The 25,782-nt window shown below is 40.3% G+C and overlaps 1 protein-coding gene across 1 annotated transcript; it reads left to right on the top strand.

Moving 5' to 3' along the window:
* Positions 1–8,707: 8,707 nt before the first annotated feature.
* Positions 8,708–9,652, top strand: LOC142648767 (olfactory receptor 11A1-like). The gene has a single exon (XM_075825478.1). It carries the CDS (start codon positions 8,708–8,710, stop codon positions 9,650–9,652), a length of 945 nt encoding a protein of 314 aa, XP_075681593.1.
* The last annotated feature ends 16,130 nt before the right edge of the window (positions 9,653–25,782 follow it).

Raw genomic sequence — 25,782 nt, 5'->3', positions numbered from 1 at the left:
ACAGTCAAAGTTGAAAGCATACAATTGTCCAACATGTCTTGGTATGCCGAAGCATTAAGATTTCCCTTCATTGCAATAAAGAGGCCTAGGCCAAAACCTGAAAAATAACCCCATAGCATTATCACTCCACAACCAAACTTTACAGTTGGCACAATGCAGCCAGGCAGGTAACGTTTTCCAGGCACTCGCCAAACCCAGACTCGCCCATCAGACTGCCCTATAGAGAATCATGATTCGTCACTCCACAGAACACGTTTCCACTGCTCTAAAGTCCAGTTGGGGCATGCTTTACACCAATCCATTCTACGCTTGGTTCGAGTTTTTGTGCAGATGTTGATGCAACAAGAAGTTTGTCACTATGCAGTTATTGAATCAGCATAGCGTTGGAAGCTATTATGCACGATGCGCCTCAGCACTCGGCGATTCACTCTGTTACCTTATGGGGTCTGCCACTTCGTGGCTGAGTTGCTGAGGTTCCTAAATGCTTTCACTTTGCAATAATACCACTCACAGTTGATTGTGGAATATCTAGGGAAGAAGAAATTTCACGTACAGACTTGTTGCAACGGTGCATTCCTATTACAGTACTACGCTCAAATTCAGTGAGCTCTTTAGAACAACCCATTCTTTCACAAATTCTTGTAAAGACAGATGGCTAAGTGCTGGATTTTATACACCTGTGGCAATAGGACTAAACGAAACACCTGAATTCAATGATTAAGGGTTGTGTCCCAATACTTTTTTCCATGCAATCATTTATTTAATATGTGCATCCATGAACTCATTATTTGCTCTGGTGTGTTTTGTCATTCTACGCTCAATATGATCAGTGCGGTTACCCAATTCATCAACATTATCTTGCATTTTCCAAAGCATCAAACAATGCTGTGGAGTAGTGTTTGCAGCATCCCCTTCATGATAGAGTCAGGGAGCATCATCAGGATGTCAGTCAGACCCCGAATATCAGTGGCAATGGCCAGTTGAGAGGCCAGGGAGGATGGGAAGTGTGGTTTCTCATGCACTGGGCCTTTTCTACAAGAAAAGTAGTGAGTGCATCTGTCAGCGCCATGCTTACCGGGAATACCCAAGTCTTCCGATCGGCTTGGGAGAGGCACATCCCCATCAGTTAGCTGACCTAGAGAGGAGACGAGTGAGGCCCGGTGACGTAAAGCATCCACCACTGCGTTCACGCCGTTGTCATCTGAGAAGCGATGAGAAGTAGTCTTGGAGGTTTTTTAGCCCCATCTATGGCTGCTTATTGTGCCAACTAGTTTTAGGGAGATGATACAGTTAAATTTGGGACATACCGCCTGTGGGATACCGCCTGCAATCCAGCACTGTTTCTCTGAATCTGGGATGGTTGGGAGGTATGCAAGGGCGTAGCTAAAGGCTCATGGGCCCCGATGCAAAAGTTCTTATTGGGCCCCCCCCCGCAAACTCCTCATGGCCGATGGTCCGCAGCTTTCAGCTGCATCGCTGGGTCTCCTAAGTGACCCAACAATGCAACACCAGCAGCCGGGTGTGTCACTAAGGCTGTGTTCACGCACCCTATTTACGGACGTAATTCGGGGGTTTTAGCATCGAGTTACGTCCGAAAATGCGGCTCAAAAGCGTTGGCAAGCATCTGCCCATTCATTTGAATGGGTCTTACAATGTTCTGTGCCGACAGTCATTTTTTTTACGCGCCGCTGTCAAAAGGCGGCGCGTTCAAAAGACGCCCGCGTCAAGGAAGTGCCTGTCACTTCTTCAGACGTAAATGGAGCCGTTTTCCATGGACTCCATGGAAAAACAGCTCCAATTACGTCCGTAATGGACGCAGCGAAAGACGCCTGCACATGCCTTTACGCCTGAAATTACGGTGCTGTTTTCTCCTGAAAACAGCCCCGTAATTTCAGCCGTAACGGACGCTGCCGTGTGAACATACCCTCAGGGCTTAAAATGTCAGGGGAAATAGCCCCAATACATATGTGTCCGCCCAAAAAAAAAAGTGTGTATAGGAGACAGCATAGCATATCTATAGCACTACGACCCTATAAACTATGGATAGGATTAGATACATTGGCTCAGCAGACAGTATCACACATGATAGGATTAGATACAGTGGCTGAGCAGACAGTATCACACATGATAGGATTAGATACAGTGGCTGAGCAGACAGTATCACACATGATAGGATTAGATACAGTGGCTGAGCAGACAGTATCACACATGATATGATTAGATACAATGACTCAGCAGACAGTATCACACATGATAGGATTAGATACAGTGGCTGAGCAGACAGTATCACACATGATAGGATTAGATGCAGTGGCCCAGCAGACAGTATCACACATGAAAGGATTACATACAATGACTCAGCAGACAGTACCACACATGATAGGATTAGATACAGTGGCTCAGAAGGCAGTATCACACATGATAGGATTAGATACAGAGGCTCAGCAGACAGTATCACACATGATAGGATTAGATACAGTGGCTCAGCAGACAGTATCACACATGATTGGATTAGATATAGGGCCCAGCAGACAGTATCACACATGATCGGATTAGATATAGGGCCCAGCAGACAGTATCACACATGATCGGATTAGATACAGTGGCTCGGAAGGCAGTATCACACATGATAGGATTAGATACAGCAGCTCAGCAGACAGTATCACACATGATAGGATTAGAGATAGGGCCCAGCAGACAGTATCACACATGATAGGATTAGATGCAGTGGCTCAGCAGACAGTATCACACATGATTGGATTAGATATAGGGCCCAGCAGACAGTATTACACATGATCGGATTAGATATAGGGCCCAGCAGACAGTATCACACATGATCGGATTAGATACAGTGGCTCGGAAGGCAGTATCACACATGATAGGATTAGATACAGCAGCTCAGCAGACAGTATCACACATGATTGGATTAGATATAGGGCCTAGCAGACGGTATCACACATGATAGGATTAGATACAGTGGCTCAGCAGACAGTATCACACATGATAGGATTAGATACAGTGGCTCAGCAGACAGTATCACACATGATAGGATTAGATATAGGGCCCAGCAGACAGTATCACACATGATAGGATTAGATACAGTGGCTCAGCAGACAGTATCACACATGATAGGATTAGATACAGTGGCTCAGCAGACAGTATCACACATGATAGGATTAGATACAGTGGCTCAGCAGACAGTATCACACATGATTGGATTAGATACAGGACTCAGCTCGCTGACATTGCGGCTCCAGCGCTGGACCCAGGAAAGGTAAGAATAATAATTTTGCTTCTTTATGTGTTACTGATTATTTTTGTGTGTTTGTGTTTTTTTACAGGTTCGGTTGTTGGACTTCGGATACGAGAACTTCAATGACGGCGTTTTTTTTATTCTCAATAAAATGGTTAATGAGGGTTGTGTTTTTTTATTTAAATAAAATATTTTTTCTATGTGCTTGTATCTTTTTAAAATTTATTATCACCGCCTTAGTAATGGCCGCTGGCTGATTGACAACCTCCATTACTAAGGCGGGGCTTAATGTTAGCAGGTGCAGAGGCCAACACTAAACTCCATTATTACCCCGGTACCCACCGCCACCAGGGGTGCTGGGAGGAGCCGGGTACGAACCAGTACCCGACCATCTGCAGTGACGGTCAGGCATCGGGGCGGCCGCAGGCTGGTACTATTAGGCTGGGGAAGGCCAAAAACAGTGGCACCTACCACCCTGGTAATGCTGCTTGCTGCTGCTGTGTTGTATCTGGCTGGTTATGAAAATTGGGGGGGACCCGACATCGTTCTTTCCAATTATTATTTATTTATTTTTTTAAATGACGTGGGGTCCCCCCCATTTTTTATAACCAGCCAGATACAATAAAGCAGCAGCAGCCTAGCATTACCAGGGTGGGAAGGGCCACTGTATCTGGCCTTTCCCCTCCTTATACTACCAGCCTGCGGCCGCCCCAGTGGCCGACCATCACTACAGATGTTCAGGTACTGGATCGTACCCGGCTCTTCCCAGCACCCCTGGTGGCGGTGGGTACCGGGGTAATAAAGGGGGTCAGTGTTCGCCTCTGCATCGGCTAACATTAAGCCCCGCCTTAGCAATGGATGCTGTCAATCAGCCGGCGGCCATTGCTAAAGCGGTAGTAATATAGTTTGAAAAAAAACAAAGACATAGAAAAAATATTTTATTGAAATAAAAAAAAAAAACACACAACCCTCATTAACCATTTTATTGATAATAAAAAAAAAAGCCGTCATCGAAGTAGTCCAACGACCGAACCTGTAAGAAAACACACAAAAAAAACCCATTAGTAACACATGTGTTAGGCTTAGATACAGAGCCCATGTGTGATACTGTCTGTGGGACCCTGTATCTAAGCCTACCACAAGGTAGGCTTAGATACAGGGTCCAGCAGACAGTAATCTTATACAGTATAAGATTACTGTGTGCTGGACCCTGTATCTAAACCTACAGTGTGCTAGGCTTATATACAGGGCCCAGCAGACAGGATCACGCATGGGCCATGTATCTAAGCCTACCATGTGATTGGCTTAGATACAGGGCCCAGCAGACAGCATCACACAATCTGCGATCCTGTCCCATGGGCCCCCTAAGCCTGCTACATCGTAGGCTTAGGGGTTGTGCAGTCCCTAAACATTGATGGCCTATCCACAGGATAGGCAATCAATAGCTGATGTGTCGGGGTCCGTCTCCCGGGACCCGCCAATCAGCTGTTTTGAAGTGGCCGCAGCACTCGTACGAGAGCTGCTTCCCCTTCATTCCACTACTCGCTCACACTGTGAATCACCGACACCGATTCACAGTGTGACTGGAATGAAGGGGAGCAGCTCTCGTACGAGTGCTGCGGCCCCTTCAAAACAGCTGATTGGCGGGTCCCGGGAGTCGGACCCCGCCAGTCAGGGCTAATCTTACCTTCCTCTTCAGCCGCGGCGGTAGTTCTGTCGTCTCGATGCTGTGCGCGGCGCATAGCGCTGTGACGTCATGCGCTGCGCACAGCGCTTGACATCAGGACCTCCTCTGCGATCCGGAACCAGGTAGGTAAGTACAGTCTGTTACTATAGTAACAGGGGCCCGCGGCCGGAGTTACTATAGTAACTTTTTATTGATGAGGTGTGTGCGGGGGGCCGTACATTACCTCCAGCCAGGATGTGATGTCTATTCATTCTCCTGACACTTCGCTAATACTATCCCGACATTACAGCATAGCAAGCGTAATCTCGTTTGAAATGACAGTTTACAGCATAATCTCGCGAGATTACGCTTGCTGTGCTGAAGTGTCGGTATTGTGTTAGCGAAGTGTCAGGATTCTGAATAAACATCACGTCCTGGCTGGAGGTAATGTATATTCATTGTCAGGACACTGCAGTAACGTTATAGTGTGTTTATGTGGCTGCAAATAGCGATATAGCTATAGCGCTATGTGCTGTGTAAATTAATGGGTAGAAGTGCATGATGCTGATTGGTCACTGATTGGTCAGCGTCATACACTTCTCTCCACAACGCCCACTTGGCCAAAAAGTAAAACACGCCCAGTTGTTCATTAAGACACTCATTAGCATAAAGCTAATATAGGTCATAACTCCATCAAAAATGATTGTTTTTCTAAATAAAAAACACTGCTGTAATCTACATTACAGCGCCGATCACATCATGTACAAGATAGGCCACTTATAATGTGGTGACAGAGAATTTCCGGAGAACAATGTTAAAACAAAACAATGGCTGAATTGAACAAAAAAAATATACAAATTCCGTTTCTTTATAAATTAAAGGGGCTGGCTGTGACTCTGCAGTAGAACAGTGGATAGTATAAAATGAAATGCCCCCTTGCTACAGGGCTGAGTAATTTGGCTGCAGCGGCACGTGACCAATGAACGAGACATGACAGCTGCAGGAGTCTTCGGGACCAGAGTGGTGGAGAACGGGGCATCAGCGCTAGAGCAGGGGACATTTCAGGTGGCGAGTATCTGATAGTTCATTATTTTATACCATCCCCTGCTTTACTGCATATTTTTAAAAGTCAAGATAACCCCTTTAAACAATATGATACATATAGTGAAAAATTCTGAAAAAATTATATAACTTGAAACGCAAAAAAAAACCCAAAAAATAAAACCACACAGAAATGTCAATAACAACAAAAAAAATTATAGATCATGGAATGCAGTGAGGCAAAAATGGAAAAGTACGCTGCGTCATGAAAGCCAAAATGATCTGTGTCCTTCAGGACTTAATATGTTATTGTGGTTATTAGAGTATAAAAACAGACTGCATAGTTACATAATGTACGGTATAATTCCTTAGATAAATAGGTCTTTTAATTACACGTAGGTCCGTGTGTATGTGTTATTTTGGGATATCAGAGGACCAGATAATTTACCTCCTGAGAGTATCATCATATTTTCTCATCTATTTAAGACAGCTTTTCTATTTTTTATCAACCCATTGTGCAGCAATCATTTGTGCTGTTTATTAACCAGTGAGGTAAGGAATTCTGCAGTATGTCATGTTTTTCATTTTAAATGTTATCATTTTTTACCATGTTTCCCATCATTATTGGTGTAGACTTATTGCTATAGTACATCCTATCCTACACGCATTTTAGTATTTAGTCCACTGTTTCATATTACTCTGAACACACTCTTAAAGAGAACCTGTCATCTTTGATGTGCTGCCCTCACTAAGGCACATAAGTAACGGACTGCTAAAATCACTGACTGTCACTACTTTATACTGCCTGTCACTACTCAGTTGGGGCAGCACAAAGGACATGGTTTTAAGATGCCTTTAAGACATTAGTATTTGGTCAGTATTTTGCATCAGTATTTGTAAGTCAAAACCAGAAGTGGAACCTACATCTATAATGGAAAGATTTGCACCTCTCCTATTTTATGTACCTACTCCTGGTTTTGTTTTTTTTAAAATACTGACCAAAATACTGGCGTGTGAAAGTGGCCTAAAGCTAGTTTGTCTCTCCTGTGGACTTTTCTGACAAACTAATTGACAACAGCTTCTAATTTGCTGGAGAAATATGGTGCAAAAAACTAATCTAGAAATGTATTAATATGATACATACTGATTTTAGAGGTAAATATGGAGGTACTGTATACATTTAGTGCTACCATACCTTACAAGGGAAGAATAAATAGCTGATTAAAAGTATTGCAGAGGTCCCTAACTTTTTGTGCGCCAAATTCAAGTTTGAGCGACGATTGGGAGCCAAATTCAATGCAGAAAAGGAGAGACATAGTAAATGTGAAAAAACAAGAATGTTTGAAATTGGAAACATTGTGAATTTTTGCACTTAGGCAGCCAGGATTTCACTTGTTATATATTCAGTCCCAGACTGGCTGAAGTGAATAATTAGAACATTAGGATATGTTTAACATGTTTTCAATGTGGAAGACATATGGTCAATACATATGGTCATACATAACTCAGGGTAGTGGCTGCCACAGACAGCTGAGGGCCCCTGTGCAAGAACAGTGTTTGGGCCACTTGCATATCCTAGTGGCATATCCTAGTGCAATGTTGGGTGCTTCTGGTCAATAAACTCACTTTCTATGCTACCATAGCACAATTTTTTACTTGCTTTTTAGATCACCCAGAAGAATGTAGTCATCTATAGCCATTCTCATAATAGGTGTTATAATAAAACCAGCATTAATGAAGTCTAATAGGTTATTTGTGAATAAACCCATAAGGTATAGGCCCTGCGGGCCAGTGGTTGACTCCAAAGTCTGCTCTAAATGGGGATGTCTTCTGCTGGACATTGGTGCTCATTATAGTGTCAAAGCTTGGGCCCACTAAAGAATCGTCTGGGCCATTCCGACACTGTGAGTGATTTCATTAAACTCTTTTCTTTCCCAAAATCATTTTTTTTATATAAATTTCAGCTTTTTATTAATTATGCTGATTACACATTTGTATTAATTTAACCATTTTTCCAAAATGTCCCTGTGTTTCAGGTTGGATAAGGAGAACATTGACTGTGATTGCTAATACAGTTATGAGAAGATATCACTAAAGATGCTGTATTAAAATACTATTGTTTTTGAGATTACAAATACAGTAAATGTCTTACCTTATATATAAAGGTTTTCACTCCCAAGCTGCCATATGTCAGATACTTCATTGAATTCTGTGTAAAACCTAAGAAGATAAGACACAGAAAGAGGAGAAGGAGGGACTTGTAGCTCTGTGATAAATATTTCTATATATCTTGTAAAATATCTGCTTTGACTACCCACTGGTCCAAGATATAAATCGAGGTTAAGGTTAGGAATATTAATAACTGGCAATGACACTGATGGAATAAGAAGAGTATTTAGCACAACTAAGGTTTGATTTTTTAGCAGAAATATCCATTGTATATACTTACAAACCCATTTCTCTCAACGTGTGGCACAATAATTGTGTTACATTTTGAATCTAAAATTTTGGTACATTTTAACCTGCGTTCTGATCGGTAATTCCTCAAAAACGGGCTAAAAACATCCCATTTATGCAAATCTGCATAACTCTCCCTATCTCTTTGTAGTTCTGTTCGCTGGATGGTCCCGCAAAAACCAGACCGGTGTAATGTATGAAAATTTGTGATGACATTTTGATCAACCATAGCAAAATACAATAAATTAAAATAGTCTATTCATTCAATATGAATTTTTGTCTTCTAGATCATGCAAAGGAACAAGACAGATATTAACATCAGAGAATTCACGATGACTGGATTTGAAATACCTCGCACATTTAAAACCTTCCTTTTTATTGTTTTTCTGATAACATACATTTTTACAATTTCCGGAAACGTTCTAATTATAACTTTGGTAGTCACATGTAAGCAACTTAATAATCCCATGTATTTTTTCCTTAGCAATTTGTCTGCATGTGAAATCCTTTTGACCACCAACATTATACCTAACATGTTATATTTACTAATGGCAGATCACGGTTTTATTTCTGTTGCAAAATGCCTTGTACAGTTTTATTTTTTTGGAACTGCTGCAACTACTGAATGCCTTCTTCTTGCTGTAATGGCATATGACCGTTACTTGGCCATCTGCAGTCCTTTACATTATACCTCAATCATGGACCAAAAATGTTGTGTCTGCCTTTCATTGTGTGTCTGGGTGACTGGTTTAATGGCTACTATTGGAACAATTATACTAATGAGCAGACTGCAATTTTGTGGCGCTACTGTAATAAATCATTACTTCTGTGATCGAGAGCCTATCTTAAGCCTTTCCTGTACAGACACCACTGAAGTTAGGGTGGAAGCCCTTGTCTTCTCATTTTTTATTACCCTATGGCCATTTGTAGCTATCATCTGGTCCTATGTTAGAATTATTCTTACTATTCTCAGAATGACTACAACAAATGAGAGATATAAAACATTCTCCACTTGTAGTTCCCACCTGATAGTAGTATGTATGTATTATGGAACATTGATTATTATGTATGTGGTTCCTTCCAGTGGACAGTCATTTAATATTAACAAACTACTATCTTTGTTGTACATTGTGGTCACCCCATTACTTAATCCCATAATATACAGTTTAAGAAATCTAGAACTGAGGAATGCTTTGAAAAAATGTGTTAGAACAATTTCAATTGATATTCCCTAATCTACGATTTTACATGTGAAGATTCTGAAATGTATTAAAACACATATAGGAAATGATAAAAGATTATGGATAAATACATGTATGTTGGACTTTCAGTAGCATGGTAACTTATTTGGCAGTTGTGGGTTTAGTACTAGTAATTTAGTAATTTAGAATAGTAATTTACATGTGTATTTTGTTATCTATTGTATAGCCTTCACTGTATATATAGTATTTAGTATGCAGATATGACTTAATTCAACTTTCCTAGTCAAGATTTAGTTGGAATAGTCCAATTATCACCGGATAGACAAGCAGCAGAACATGGCTTATGTCTAACACATACCTAAAGGGAAATAGATATAACTGGGTAATTCCAAATCATCAGTTCTCTAGAACTACCAATGAATTGCAGACAATTTTAGAACACTGCTTGGGTCTCGCTGGCCCTGCTGTCATTTATGTTAGCCGAATTTTGAACCAATCAACAGTAAATAATTCTATTCTCAAAGTAAAAAAAAAAGATCTCTGCAGAGTGATCCTATAGTTGCTAAAATGTTAAAATAAATATATAAGGATGTGTCGTATCATGGTTTTGCCAAAATTTTCACGATGCACGTCTTTTGAAAAACTGGATAATTTATGTAACTATTGCGAAGCTATATAAGATAGTGACAAAATTGCAATGTGTGAAAACAGCCTAAAAGTATTTGTCTTTTGCTGTTAGCATTTACTAGAGATACCCGTGACAGCAGTTAGAGCTATAATTACGTGTGGCTACGTCTATATACACTTTATATATGTGGACACTGCAGTTTTTTCTTCATTGTCAAATTATTATAAAGCTAGCCATACACATAAGCTGAAAAATGGCTAAACCTGTTGATTTTATTAGGATTGGTCGACGATCTTATGTGTATGCGGGCTTGCAGGCAGAGGGATCAGCATGTTAGATTTCAATATGCCCAAACATTTACTCCTGAGGGAAAATAAAGGGGAATGTTATGGTGCATTCGAGAGAAACAGCTGTTGGCCAAACAAATGTTCAGCCGACATCAATCTCAAGTGGATTAAGGTCTAGAATTTGAACTGCCTACTCATGGACATTACGTCTTATTTGGACAACCCCTTTTTAAAAATGCATCTACGCTTATAACACACATTTCAGATTTCATACACTATTTCTATTTCATCTGAGGATTTAAAAAGAAAATGCTGGATTATGAATGTAGGGGGATCCCAGGGATGTTTCTTAAAAACCGTAATAAATCTAGGGGCCCAGGGATGGCAAGCACCTTCATTCACACTTACTGTTTTCTATCTATCTATCTATCTATCTATAATTTGAAGACTGATGCTGTGTCCATTTAAGACAAAAAAAAAATTTTTTTGCATGCCCCCATCCTTCGCACCAAACCATCCATCCTTCCTACCAAACTTTTTGTCCCAAATGCAAATTTTGCTCTTTATTTTATTAATTTGTTAATCGAGTGGCAATAGAGAATTTGAAATGAGATAAGCTCTGGCTGGGTGACAATACGTAAGGCTACTTATAACACGGTAAGAAAAACTTGTGATAATCAGCTCACCTCCGGAACATAAAATCACAAATGTTCCATCCAGTTCTAACTCACTTCTTTAAAATGAACAGTTTCTGTGCCATCAACTGCGAGAGTCAGCTGTAACTGACAGCAAACATGCCCCTATCATGGCAGGGTCCAGAGATAACTCCAATCCTGGCCACTTGACCCCTTTAGATACCAAGGTCAATAGCAACTGTGGCATCTAAAGGTGTGAAAAAAAGGGAAGAGGCTTCCTTTGTTACCCTATTGAAACAGATTTTTTTTTTGTTGTTGTTTTTGTTGTTTTTTTGCAATGGCAGAACTGCTTTTTTACATCCCCCCCCAAAAAAAACAACCCCAAAATTAACAAATGTTTAACGACTAACAAGTATGTACCTGTTGTAGTCAAAAATGAAAAAAATATAGATTACTGAGTCCTTAATACCAGAATGTTGAGTCTTTAAAGGATTAAGAAAAAAGTATTGTCAGTATTGGCTTCAGGCTGTGACCAAGAGTGGTACTACAGGTAACTGACACTATTTGCAATCTCAAGTTTGAAGCGGTGGCACAATTTTAGCAGACTCCAGTATTTCTCTTGGCAATGAGATTAGTGGGTTAATGTTTCGTAGGGAAAGAGATTAAATCCAAGTTACACTACTCATCTTTTAGATACTATGAATATCAAACTGCTAAATGCAGTTTCACCATGCGCTGTTTTTTTCATCAGCACATTCTGCTCATGTTACAGATGAATATATGAACTTACACTGGAATGCTGCATACACAGTGCACCAAAGTAATTAATTTAGCAGTGACCCTTACCTGTGTCCCAGATATAAAAAAATAATAATAATTTGCACAGGAATGCTGCATACACAGTTCACCAAAGTAATTCATTTAGAACTTATCTAATTCTTAGTTTTCTCCGAGCTAGTGGGCGGAGCTTCACTACTATCATGTCTTCTATACACAACACACACAGAAGAATCCTGCTCTCTTATCTCTAGCTATCACATATTTAGAAGCTGCTGCAGCAGCATGGAGAACAACATACAGCAGTAATGAGCAGTGTAGTTGAGAATCCTGCACTGGGGTGACAGGCTCTTACCAGCAGCCTGTGTCTCCGCTCTCTCTCTCTGCTTCTGCTCCCTCCTTCTGCTCCCCCTCCTCTCTCCATAGATTTATATGGGCAGCATCTGTATCTCTCCCTGCTCCTTTCTCCCGCTCGCCTTCCTCTTTCCATAGGCTTTTATTGGCAGGCTGTGAAGAGACATACCCCCACTTCCTGCAGTCTATCTCCCCTGCTCTGTAACAAGAGATTCATTTTGCTTTACAACAAGGGGTAGAGAGCAGATTACAGGAAGGTGGACAACTAGTAGCTGTTACTTCACACAGAATTTGCATGGACAAAACAACTACATTTTACAATAATAAATTACACATTTGATCTATATCAGGTATACACCGCGTTCCAAATTATTATGCAAATGTTATTTTTCGCTGATTTTCCTAAATAGTTGATGCAAATGACAGTCAGTATAATCTTCAAGCCATCAACCGTTGGAGTCTAATGCAAATTTTATTGAACAAATCTCCTAATGATAACAGATTTTTTTTTAGAAGTAAAAAACTCAAAATCACTGTTTCAAATTATTATGCACAACAGAGATCAAAACATTTTAAAGGTTGTAAAGAGAACTAAAATGGTAATTTTTTTGAATTTGCAGCATCAGGAGGTCATATTTACAGAAATCAAAAGCTCTTTCAATCCAAAAAAACTTAACAGGCCAAGTTACATGTTAACATAGGACCCCTTCTTTGATATCACCTTCATAATTCTTGCATCCATTGAATTTGTGAGTATTTGGACAGTTTCTGCTTGAATATCTTTGCAGGATGTCAGAATAGCCTCCCAGAGCTTCTGTTTTGATGTGAACTGCCTCCCACCCTCATAGATATTTTGCTTGAGGAAGCTTCAAAGGTGCTCAATAGGGTTGAGGTCAGGGGAACATGGGGGCCACACCATGAGTTTCTCTCCTTTTATGCCCATGGCAGCCAATGACACAAAGGTATTCTTTGCAGCATGAGATGGTGCATTGTCATGCATGAATATAATTTTGCTACGGAAGGCACGGTTCTTCTTTTTGTATCATGGAAGAAAGTGGTCAGTCATAAACTCCACGTACTTTGCAGAGGTCATTTTCACAGCGTCAGGGACCCTAAAGGGGCCTACCAGCTCTCTCCCCATGATTCCAGCCCAAAATATGACTCCACCACCTCCTTGCTGACATCGCAGCCTTGTTGGAACATGGTGGCCATTCACCAACCATCCACTACTCCATCCATCTGGACCATCCAGGGTTGCACGGCACTCATCAGTAAACAACACGGTTTGAAAATTAGTCTTCATGTATTTCTAAGCCTACTGCAACCGTTTCTGCTTGTGAGCATTGTTTAGGGGTGGCCGAATAATAGCTTTAGGCACACTTGCAAACCTCTGGAGGATCCTACACCTTGAGGTTCGCGGGACTCCAGAGGCACCAGCGGCTTCAAATACCTGTTTGCTGCTTTGCAATGGCATTAATTTGTCTGGCAGAAACCTTCCTCATTATGCCTTTATCTGAACGAACCCGTCTGTGCTCTGAATCAGCCACAAATCTTTTCACAGTACGATGATCACGCTTAAGTTTTCTTGAAATATCCAATGTTTTCATACCTTGTCCAAGGTATTGCACTATTTCACGCTTTTCGGCAGAAAAGAAAATTCTTTCCCATATTGCTTGAAACCTGTGGCCTGCTTATTAATGTGGAACGTCCTTCTTAAGTAGTTTTCCTTTGATTGGGCACACCTGGCAAACTAATTATCACAGGTGTCTGAGATTGATTACAATGATCCAAAGAGCCCTAAGACACAATACCATCCATGAGTTTCATTGAAAAACTAGTAATTAAATGTTTATCACACTTAAATCCAATGTGCATAATAATTTGGAACAGGGTATACTATTAGATTAGAATAAGTTATGTTAAAAGCTACTTAAAGGACACTGTCCTATTCCGGTTTTCCTTCTAGCTCACCACTCTTTCAGTGTGTCTTTTGCTGGCTCTACTTCCTCGCCACTTCCTTCTTTTTTGGAGTTCCCCATGTTCAGTGTTGGGTCCCCTTCTAATTAGTTTCTACACAATCCCAATTGGGCAGACTATTACCAGATTTAACCCGTTAGTGACCGCCAATACGCCTTTTCACGGCAACCACTAACAGGCTTTATTCTGGAACATATGCCTGTTCACGGCGCTGCATCAGAATAAATAAGCGGCTCAGTGAAAAGGAAAAACTCCATGCTCTCAGCTACCTTAGAAAGGCCCCCAGGTCTGCCTCTAGTTAATGCCTGCTAGGCCATTGCAGTTTCTTATTAAAGCGATCAAACGATCGCATAGTAAAGTGCCCTAGTGGGACTAATAAAAAGAGTTTAAAAAAAGTTTAATAAAGTTAAATCAATAAATAAAAACCCCACTTTTTCCCTTACAAAATGCTTTATTATGAAAACAAAAAGTAAAAAGTTACATATATTTGGTGTTGCCACGTCCGTAACGACCCCAACTATAAAGCTATTATGTTATTTAACCCACTAAATAAAAAAGAATGCCAGAATTACTGTTTTCTGTGCATCCTGCCTTCAAAAAAATGTGATAAAAAAGTGACCAAAAAGTCGCATGTACTCCAAAATGGTACTGATGAAAACTACAAGTCATCCCGCAAAACAAAAGCCCTCATACAGCTGCATCAGCAGAAAAATATAAAAGTTATGGCTCTTCAAATATGGAGACACAAAAACAAATAATTTTGAAAAAACTGTGTTTTTACTGTGTGAAAGTAGTAAAACATAAGAAAACTATAGAAATTTGGTATTGCCGCAATCGTAACGACCCGCTGGATAAAGTTATTATGTTATTTATACCACACGGTAAACAATGTAAATTAAGGACGCAAAAAAAAAGGAGTGTCAAAATTGCTGTTTTTTTTTCTATTACCCCCAAAAAAAGTTAATAAAAGTTAATCAATAAATTATATGTACCCCAAAATAGTGCTATTAAAAAATACAACTCGTTTTGCAAAAAACAAGACCTTATACAGCTATGTCGCCACAAGAATAAAAAAGTTATAGCTCTTGGAATGAGACGATGGAAAAGCTTCAAAAATAGCTTGGTCATTAAGGTTTAAAATAAGCTGGTCATTAAGGGGTTACATTTTAGTACCATCTTTAGGCTTTATTCAGACGAACGGGAAAAACGTCCGTGCAACGCGCGTGATTTGCACGCGCGTTGCACGGACCTATATGTGTCTATGGGGCCGTGCAGACATGTCCGTGCTTTTTCATCAGCGTGAGTCCGCTGAAAAAAAGTCACGACATGTCCGTTCTTTCGGCGTTTTGCACGCATCACGCACCCATTGAAGTCAATGGGTGCGTGAAAACCACGCATGCCGCACGTAAGCACTTCCGTGCGAACTGCGTGATTCGCGCAAGAGCTGTCAAAAGGATGAATGTAAACAGAAAAGCACCACGTGCTTTTCTGTTTACAAACATCCAAACGGAGTGTCTTTGAGATGGGCGAACTCGGACAGCCGAACTTCACCGGGTTCGGCCGAACTCGTTTTGGCCGAACCCGGCAAAAAAATTTCCGGTACGCGACGTCAGGAGATAGTCACTGTCCAGGGTGCTGAAAGAGTTAAACTGTTTCAGCACCCTGGACAGTGACTACCGATCCCAATAAACATGAACCTGTAAAAAAAAAAGAAGTTCTGACTTACCGAGAACTCCCGGCTTCTTCCTCCAGTCTGACCTCCCGGGATGACAATTCAGTCCAAGTGACAGCTCCAGCCAATCACAGGCCAAGCACAGGCTGCAGCGGTCACATGGACTGCCGCGTCATCCAGGGAGGTGGGGCCAGATGTCAATAGAGGCGCGTCACCAAGGACGCGTCACCAAGGCAACGGCCGGGAGGGAAGTTCTCGGTAAGTACGAACTTTTTCTTTTTTTTTAACAGGTTTCTCGATATTGTGATCGGCATTCACTGTCGAGGGTGCTGAAAGAGTTAACTGCCGTCCAGTTAACTCTTTCAGCACCCTGGACAGTGACTGACGTCGACTAGCCTCATCTCTATGATGGCGGCTGCGCGAAAATCACGCAGCCGCGCATCATACACGGATGACACACGGAGCTGTCAAGTGGTTTTTGCTCGCGCAAAACGCCGCGTTTTTGCGTCCGCAAAAATGCCACGTTCGTGTGAATCCAGCCTTATGCTGATAATACCCAACTATATACATCCTCCCAGGACATTTCGCCTGCTCTCCTAAAAAACACTATTGAGTATCTGTCCCCAGTCTCTACTGTCAGCTTTCTAAAATTAAGCTCCTTCTGTTTTCTCCTTCATCTTCACCTAAACCTGATATCTCCATCTCCGTCTGTAACTCCACTTCCCTAGACATCAGGCCCGACTGATGTCTTAAAGTTATACTGGACTCTGATCTGCCCTTTCATCCTCACATTCAATCCAATGCCTAATCCCGACACCTTCATCTAAAAACATATGTCACATCTGTACAGACTGGCTCCACTACAATCCACCATGAACGCAGCAACCAGGGCGATCACTTTGATATAATAACACCTCTGCTCCCTGTCACTTATTACACTAGTTACCTGTTTCTAGTAGAATTAAGTTAAAAACTCTCCTACTAGTCTACAAACTCTACACAATGCTGCACCATCGTACATCTCTGCTCTCATCTCCATCTACCAACCCACTAGTGCTCTTCGCTCAGTCAATGACCGATGACTCTCACCTTCACATCTTCTCACTCCCGTCTGCAGAACTTCTCCAGTGCTGCATGCATCCATAGAGACTTATGCCACCTAACAATAGTACATAGCCCAAACACAACATGACCTGGGGACAAATATCTACACTCCACTGCTATTTCCTTCTCGAGTTACCCCTGTTGCCACACTCTGCACTTTATATCTATGTTGGCTAAAATACTGGCTGGTTGAACGGTTCATGCAGCTTTATTTGTACTCGCTTTGCTAACAAATGGGGCAGGTTCCGTGGATAAAATTAACACTTTGTACCTATTGTATCCCTCCTCCCAGTACATTTAGACTGTAAGCTCTTATGGGCAGAAACCTCACTCATTTTGACTCATTGTTTGTTCATTTGTTTTTATTATTTGTTATTTTACTTGTCAGTTAGTTCCCCAATTGTAAAGCGCTGTGCAATATGTTGCTGCTATATAAATAAAGATTATTATTATAAGAACTGCCAGTTATTATTTATTTTATTTGCAAGATTTCTTGCCTTTCTCAGCATATATAATATTACAATACCTTTTTTTTCCTTCATTTATTTCTAGTCGCTTCCTTACTTGTCTTGCTAACCCCAGCCCCCACTCCTCATCTACTCTATCTAACCCCGTTTTTCTATCATCACCCTTGCCCAGATAATATTTTAAAAGCTCCTCCAGACGCCTAACCATTCTTTCCCCCAGCACTGCTGTATCCTCCCCATTTTGCTCGTTCCTAAGATAGAGCATTTTGCTCACAAAAAAGTCAGCCCAGTTCTCCATTAAGCAAAACACTTCCTTCTTGCACCAATTTCTAAGGAACTTATTTACTGTAACTCCCTAAACTCCTGCTGTCTTTATCGTGACGCTCGTAGCTGTATTTCTGAAAACACTACCTTAAATGTCCTGGACTTCAGATTCCCTCCTAGTTCTCTGAAATAATTTTGAAGGACCTTTAGTCTCCCATTGACTTGTCATTGGTACCAATGGGCACCATTAACCCCTTAATACGCAGACTAGTTTTGGGCTGCGTCCTTAAGGGGTCAAATCTGACATATTTCACTTTATGTAGCAATAACTTCGGAATGCTTACGCCTATCCAAGCGATTCTGAGATTGTTTTCTCGTGAGACATTGGCCTTTATGTTAGTGGTAAAATTTGGACAATATATTCAGTGTTTATTTGTAAAAAATAACAAAATTTAGGGAAAATATGAAAAAAATAGAATTTTTCTGAATTTTAATGCATCTGCTTGTAAGACAGAGGGTTATACCACCCAAAATAGTTACTAGTTCACATTTCCTATATGTCTACTATATGTTGGCATAATTTTTTTTTCTAGGACATTACAAGGCTTACAGCATAAGCAGCACGTTCTCATATTTTGAATAAAATTTCAAAAGCTTCTTTTTTTAGATATCAGTTTAGTTCTGAAGTGGCTTTAAGGGTCCCTTTATATTAGAAACCCCTATCAAACACCCTATTTTAGAAACTAAACACCCTCAAAGTATTCAAAACAGCATTTAGAAAGTTTATTAACCCTTTAGGTGTTTCACAGAAATTTAAAGCAAAGTAGAGGTGAAATTTACAAATTAATTTTTTTTGTTAGAAAATCCTTTTTATTCCATTTTTTTTGTAAAACAGAAGGTTTTACCAGAGACAAGCACTCAATACTTATTGCCCAGATTCTGCACTTTGGAGAAATGTCCCACATGTGGCCGTAGTGTGGTAATGGACTGAAGCACCGGACTCCGAAGCAAAGGATCACGTAGTGAATTTTGAGGCCTCCTTTTTATTAGGCCCCATGTTCGGTTTGAAGAGGCCTTGTGATGCCAAAACAGTGGAAAGCCCCCAAAAGTGACCATATTTGGCAAACTACACCCTTCAAGGAACTTATCGAGGGGTATAGTGGGCATTTAGATCCCAATATTTTTTTGCTGAATTTTTGGGAATTAGGCTGTGCAATTGAAAATCACATTTTTCCTATAAAAGGTCCGAATTTTTAATTTTGACAAAGAATAAAGGAGAAAAAGCACCCCAACATTTGTAAAGCAATTTCTCCCAATTACGGCAACACCCCACATGTGGTTATAAACTGCTGGTTGGACAAACGGCAGGGCTCAGAATGGCAGGAGCACTATTTGGTATGTAGATTTTGCTGGATTGGTTTCTGAGTGCCATGTCACATTTGCAGAGCTTCTGAGGTACCAGTACAGAGGAAACCCCTTAAAAGTGACCCCATTTTGGAAACTAGCTGTAATACACAGCTGACACCTGCAGAATATGGAGCGGGCGCAGCGCGTGAGCCCGCTCAATATATAACCCCTCGCACTACGACATGCTATTAAGTCGTGGTGCGCGAAGGCGTTAATGCGCAGCGGATGGTGCAAATTGAAAATTAAAATTTTCCACTGATATGCCATTTTAATGCACAATATATTGTGCCCAGTTTGTGCCACTGAAGACAAATACCTCATACAATGTTGAGCGGGTTCTCCCAGATATAAAATATCATATATGTGGACGTCAGCTGGTGCTTGGGCACGCTGTGGGGTTCAGAAGGGAGGGAACACCATTTGGCTTTTGGAGCGCAGATTTTGCTTGGTAACTGTTCTGTTTGGGGTTTTGCTGGTATTTCAATTTATAATGTGGGGGTATGTGTAATCTGTGTACATCCAGGCATAATAAGAGGGTATAATAATGGGGTAAATAAATAATAATTCGCAGATATGTGGCCGGTGTCGCACTGATAAATGGTGCCCGATCTTATCCGCTTTTGGAACACTCTGCACATTTTGCATCGCCATATTCTGAGAGCCAGAACTTTTTTATTTTTTCTCCAACGGAGCTGTGTGAGGACTTATTTGTTGCGGGAGAATTTGTACCATGTATCATTGGTACCATTTTAGGGTACATGTGATTTTTTTTTATGACTTTTTATTAGATTTTTTTGGCAAGCAAAGTGACAAAGAAACATAAATTCTGACAATGTTTTTTGTATTTTTTTTTTACAGTTTTCACCGTGCGCTATAAATGACATTTTACCTTATTCTGCGGGTCGGTACGATTACGACGATACCATATGTATATAGGTTTTTTATGTTTTGTGGCGATTGCGCAATAAAATCACTTTTCGATAAAATGATTTATTTTTTGTGTCACCATATTCTGAGAGCCATAATTTTTTTATTTTTCAGTCAAAAAAGCGGTGTAAGGGCTTGTTTTTTGCGGGACGGGTTGTAGTTTTTATTGGTACTATTTTGGGGTACATGCGACTTTTTGATCACTTTTTATTCTATATTTTGGGAAGGTTGATGACCAAAAAATAGTGATTCTGACATGGTTTTTTAATTATTTTTTTTGCGCTGTTCACCGTGCGGGAAAAATAATATTATAGTTTTATAGTTTGGGTCGTTACGAACGCGGTGATACCAAATATGTGTACTTTTTTTAACATTTTCATTTCTTTCCTATAATAAAAGACTTATTATAGGAAAAAAAGCATTTTTTGTTTTTGTAACTTTTATAAAACATTTTTATTACTTTACTTTTTTACTTTTTACTTGAAGATTGGCAGCACTGATCGCTGCTATAATACATTACACTACCTAGGTAGTGTAACGTATTATAAACTGTCAGTGTGACGCTGGGAGTCACACTGACAGGAAGCTTATGAGAACCAGCATCCGGCTGGTTCTCATAGGCTGTCGTGCATTGCAGACCCGGGGGCTGATATATGGCCCCCGGTTCTGCCTTATAACCGACTGCAGCACCTGCAATCGGTCCCCGGGAAAGTTTGTTGTAGCAACAAACTTTCCAGTTTGTTATAGCAACAAACTTTCCAGTTCGTTGCTACAACAAACTTTCCCTGCGATCACATGACCGGGACCTGAACTAATCAGGTCCCGATCATATCTCCGGGACCAGAGGCAGGTGATAACAGCGCGATCCGGGTGTCAGCACTACTCTGAGACACCCGGATCGCGCTTTTAACACCCACCGTGAATTCACGTCGGCGCTGCACAGAGCCCAGCAAGCGCCGACGTGAATATACAGTGGGCGGTCGGGAAGCGGTTAAGAGGCGTGGTGACTAAAAAACAGCAATTCTACTATTGTTTTTTATTCTATTTTTTTTTACAGCATTCACCGTGCGCTATAAATGACATTCAATTTATTTTGCGGAGCGATACGATTACGGCGATACCGTATGTTTATAGTTTTTTAATGTTTTATGGCGTTTGCACAATAAAATACTTTTTATAAAAATTCATTTACTTTTTGTGTTGCCTTATTCTAAGAGCCATAACTTTTTTATTTTTCCATCAAGAAAGCCGGATGAGGACTTGTTTTTTGCGTAACAAACTGTAGTTTCGATCAGTACCATTTTTAGGTACATGCGACTTTTTGATCTCTTTTTATTCCATTTTTTGGGAGGTGAAGTGACCCAAAAATTGTGATTCTGGTACGGTTTATTATTATTTTCTTTTATGGCGTTCACCGCGCGGGATAGATAACAAAAAACTTTTGTAGTTCAGGCCGTTATGGACGCGGCAATACCAATTATCTATAGTTTAGTTGTGTATTTATTTATCTTTATTAATAATAAAGGACTGATAAGGGAAAAAGGGGGATTTTTACTTTTTATTACTTTTCAAACTTTTTTTTTTTACACAGCTTTTTTTTACTTTTTTACTTTGTCCCACTAGGGAACTTGAGGGCAGGAGGTCCTGATCACAATTCTAATACACTGCACTACCTGTATGAGACAGCAGCTGTCACTGTTCCTGTGTGTGTCGGGAGGACGGCCGAAATGGCCGTTCCTCCCGTGACGTACTATTATGTTATGGAGCGCGAAAGATGCAGTTACCATGACCTAATAGTACGTCCAGGAGTGGGAACGGGTTAACCCCTTAATGACCAGCCTATTTTAGACCTTAATGACCAAGCCATTTTTTACGTTTTTCCATCGTCTCATTCAAAGAGCTATAATGTTTTTATTTTTGCGTCGATATAGCTGTATAAGGTATTGTTTTTTACGGGACAAGTTGTAATTTTTAATAGCACCATTTTGGGGTACATAGAATTTATTGATTAACTTTTCTTAACTTTTTTTGGGGGGAATAGAAAAAAACTTGCAATATTGCCACGCTTTCCTGCATCATAAATTTACGCCGTTTACCGTGTGGTATAAATAACACAATAACTTTATTCAGTGGGTTTTTGCGATTGCAACGATATCAAATTTGTATCGTTTTGTATGTTTTGCTACATTTACACAGTGAAAACACTTTTTTTTCAAAACTATTTGTTTTTGTGTCTCCATATTTGAAGAGCCATAACTTTATAATTTTTTCGCCTATGCAGTTTTTTGCGGGACGACTTGTAGTTTTTATCGGTACCATTTTGGAGTAGATGCGACTTTTTGATCACTTTTTATCACATTTTTTTTAAGGCTGGATTCAAAGAAAACAGTAATTTTTGCATGGTTTTTTAATTTTATTTTATACGACGTTCACCGTGCGGGTTAAATAATGTAATAAGTTTATAGTTGGGGTCGTTACGGACGCGGCGATACCAAATGTGTGTAACTTTTTTACTTTATTTTGTTTGTTAATAATAAAGTTTGTAAGGGGGAAAAGTGGGTTTTTCATATTATTTTTTTTTACTTTTCATTAAAGTTTTTTTTTACTTTTTTACTAGTCCCACTAAGGGACTTCACGATGTGATTATCCAATCACATTTATAATACACTGCAATACTTCTGTGTTGCAGTGTTTTATGCCTGTCCGTGTAAAATCTACAGGCATCTGCTAGGTCATGCCAGAGGCCCACGGCTGCCATCGGAGACACAGACACTCGGCCGGGTGCCGGTGGGATGAGAGGGAGCTCCCTCCCTTTCTCCAAAACCACTCAGATGCGACGCACGCTATTGAGCGCAGCATCTGAGGGGTTAAACGGGTGAGATCGATACTAATATCGATCTCACCCGTACGAGCAGGGATGCCCCCAGCCCTTAGCTATCTCTGGTAGCTGAGAACAGGGAGGTTTGACAGCTTCCTGCTGTGTTTACTTATTCCGATGCAGCGCCGTAAAAAGGCTATTGCATCGAAATAAAGCCCGTTTGTGGCCGCCGTAAATACACTATGGGGCGGTCACTAACCGGTTAAGTGTACCAGCAATTGTGTCTATATAACGTTTCAATCTAGACATGCCGCCCACTCTTATGCTAGCTTACTTTTACACGGCCCGACGCGGGCCGTGTAAACAAGCGCCGATCAACGAGACAGCTAATTGATCGGCGCTCATTTGCTCCTTTCACAAGGAGCTAGTATGGGGACGATCGATCATTACTACAATCACTCATCCCCATACATTTCTATCATGTCGGCAGCATATCTCCTTTATTACATGTGAAGATGTGCTGCCGACAAAGATAATATTTTGGTCATTTAAAACAATCAGCCGATGAACGAGTGTTTGCACCTGCATCAGCTGATCGTTGCCCTGTTTACACAGGACATTTAATGGGAATGCTTGTTTCCCGATATTTGGCAGGTGTAAAAGGGCCCTTACTCCGACATAAAAAGACAAAAAGGCACATGTGAACAGCCAATAATACACCATGTCCTTAAAAGGACACGTTCACACATGGCGGAATTGCTCTGGAATTCCATTGCGGACAGTCCACACTGGAAATCGGCAGCAGACATTCTGTCCATTGGTTTCCGCACCTTTTTAGTTCTCTTCGTGCAGATGTTGCGGACAACTCCGCTGCGGACCATCGGCTGCGGTGCGGAATTTGGTGTCCGCAGCATACATTGGCTGTTGCGGACTTGATGCGTACTTGTGGCGGAATTTCTCCATTGACTTCAATGGAGTTGCAAAATTACGCAATGAAATCCGCAGATGTTATGTGTGTTGCATTGCGGATTGGTTTCACGAACAGGATATTTCATCATTCTAGCTGGACCTATGTGTTTCGAGGTCTATACCCAAACTGAGATGGAATGGTTTAAAAGAGAGCAGGGTGTACTCTTCACTTGAATACGCAACGACTAATCCGCAGCAATTTACTGCACATTTTAGGCAAAGGCGCAACGGAATCTGCAGCGCAGATTATGTGCGGCATTGATGTGGACAGTGTCTGCAGAATTCCGCCACGTCTGAACATGCCCTAACTGTCGCTTCCTGATTTAAGCACCATTATCAATGCAAGAAGGGGCTGCTATAGTTTGACAACACAACTTTATGATCATAAGGAATGATTGTCTGTTAATAATTGTTTGCCTCTTTGTGCTTGGCAGGAGTGGAGTGTGAGCGCTTCTACCAAAAATATAAGTGTAATGAAAGTGCCTACTCTCCCTACATATTGCCCTGCTCTGGTTGCTTATATTACTGAATTAATTGAAAAAGGTTAAATAATTATTAAATAATTGAGAATAACTGGTACAATATTGGCAGTACCCTTAATGTATCAACCTAAGATTTATAATGTAACATGACCAACCTATTACAAACCAATTATATATAATTATTACACCAGCATTGCACATCAAGCGACTCTGGAGAAAAAAAAAACAAGAACAAAAACTGTTTAGGGAGATAATTACATGATACGTGCAAATATAAAGAGCACATTTCTTATAAAAAAAGAATCTATTTTATCTTCTGTCATATCTTTATATAATATTACTATCAAATTAAAGACCTGAATTTCAAGACAATACACAGCACGGGATAAAATTATTCACAAGTAAGTTGAAGTGCTATTACTTTTTAGCACTGCAATGACTTATAGTTAGTTATGTGACATAACTTATATGTAATCTTGGTAAGGGATATTATATATCGCACAAATTGGTTCAGATGCATTTTTTTTTACATATAGATTATATTTTCAGAATTTCTGTCAAGTTTTCTTCAAGATATACATTTGTGACATGAGTCGGACAGAAAACCATTAATAGCTTTGACTGGCAAATAAACTAAGAACTCAAATGTCAAGGTACATTTTTCAATATTAGTTATCTTTCCCAGTGTTCTGTTTTAACTTACAAATAAGTTAGCTTCACTGGCTCATGTTTTTGAGGCAATGGTATAGCATATTAGTATTGCTGTTTAAAGTCTTACTGCTAAAATTATGCATCTTACATTTTCTGTGAGATGATGTCAAAAGAAAGAAAAGTTTTGTTAGCCAGTTGAAAAATGTTTTATTGCTCTCAGTAAGCGAACCAAAATAGTATTGCAGATATGATACCTTTTAATGGCTAACAAAAAGAAATGGCGGCGATGGGGCCGAAACCTGTACGTTGCATGGTGGGAAGAGAATTACAAATTTACGTCTACCAAACCTTTTTCTCAGTGTTTGGTCTGGTATGGTTGCTACATAGATGATGTCTTTATTACATGGCCGTCTGTTGTGGCGGCCATACCGGACATTATTGACTATCTCAATAATACACCTTTTGGTTTCTTTTTTACATACCAATGTAGCAGAGATTGTTACTTTTCTTTATTTTAATATTTGTTCCATGTTAAATCAAAACACTGTTCACACTAGTACTTACCGCAAGTCAACCGCCGGTAATGCAATTTTGCATTGGGACTCATGTGATCCACCCCATACTATTAGGGGAGTTGCAATAGGAGAAATGTTGCGGACTAGACAAAATTGTTCATATAATTCGTCCTTTGAGGCGGAGTTTCACAATATTTCCTCTAGATTAAGCGCATGTAAATATCCAAAT

This window comes from Rhinoderma darwinii, chromosome 1, assembly GCF_050947455.1.
Source record: "Rhinoderma darwinii isolate aRhiDar2 chromosome 1, aRhiDar2.hap1, whole genome shotgun sequence".
Classification (NCBI taxonomy): domain Eukaryota; kingdom Metazoa; phylum Chordata; class Amphibia; order Anura; family Rhinodermatidae; genus Rhinoderma; species Rhinoderma darwinii.
The sequence above is the reverse complement of the archived record's forward strand: the minus strand, read 5'-3'. Positions and strand labels throughout refer to the sequence as shown.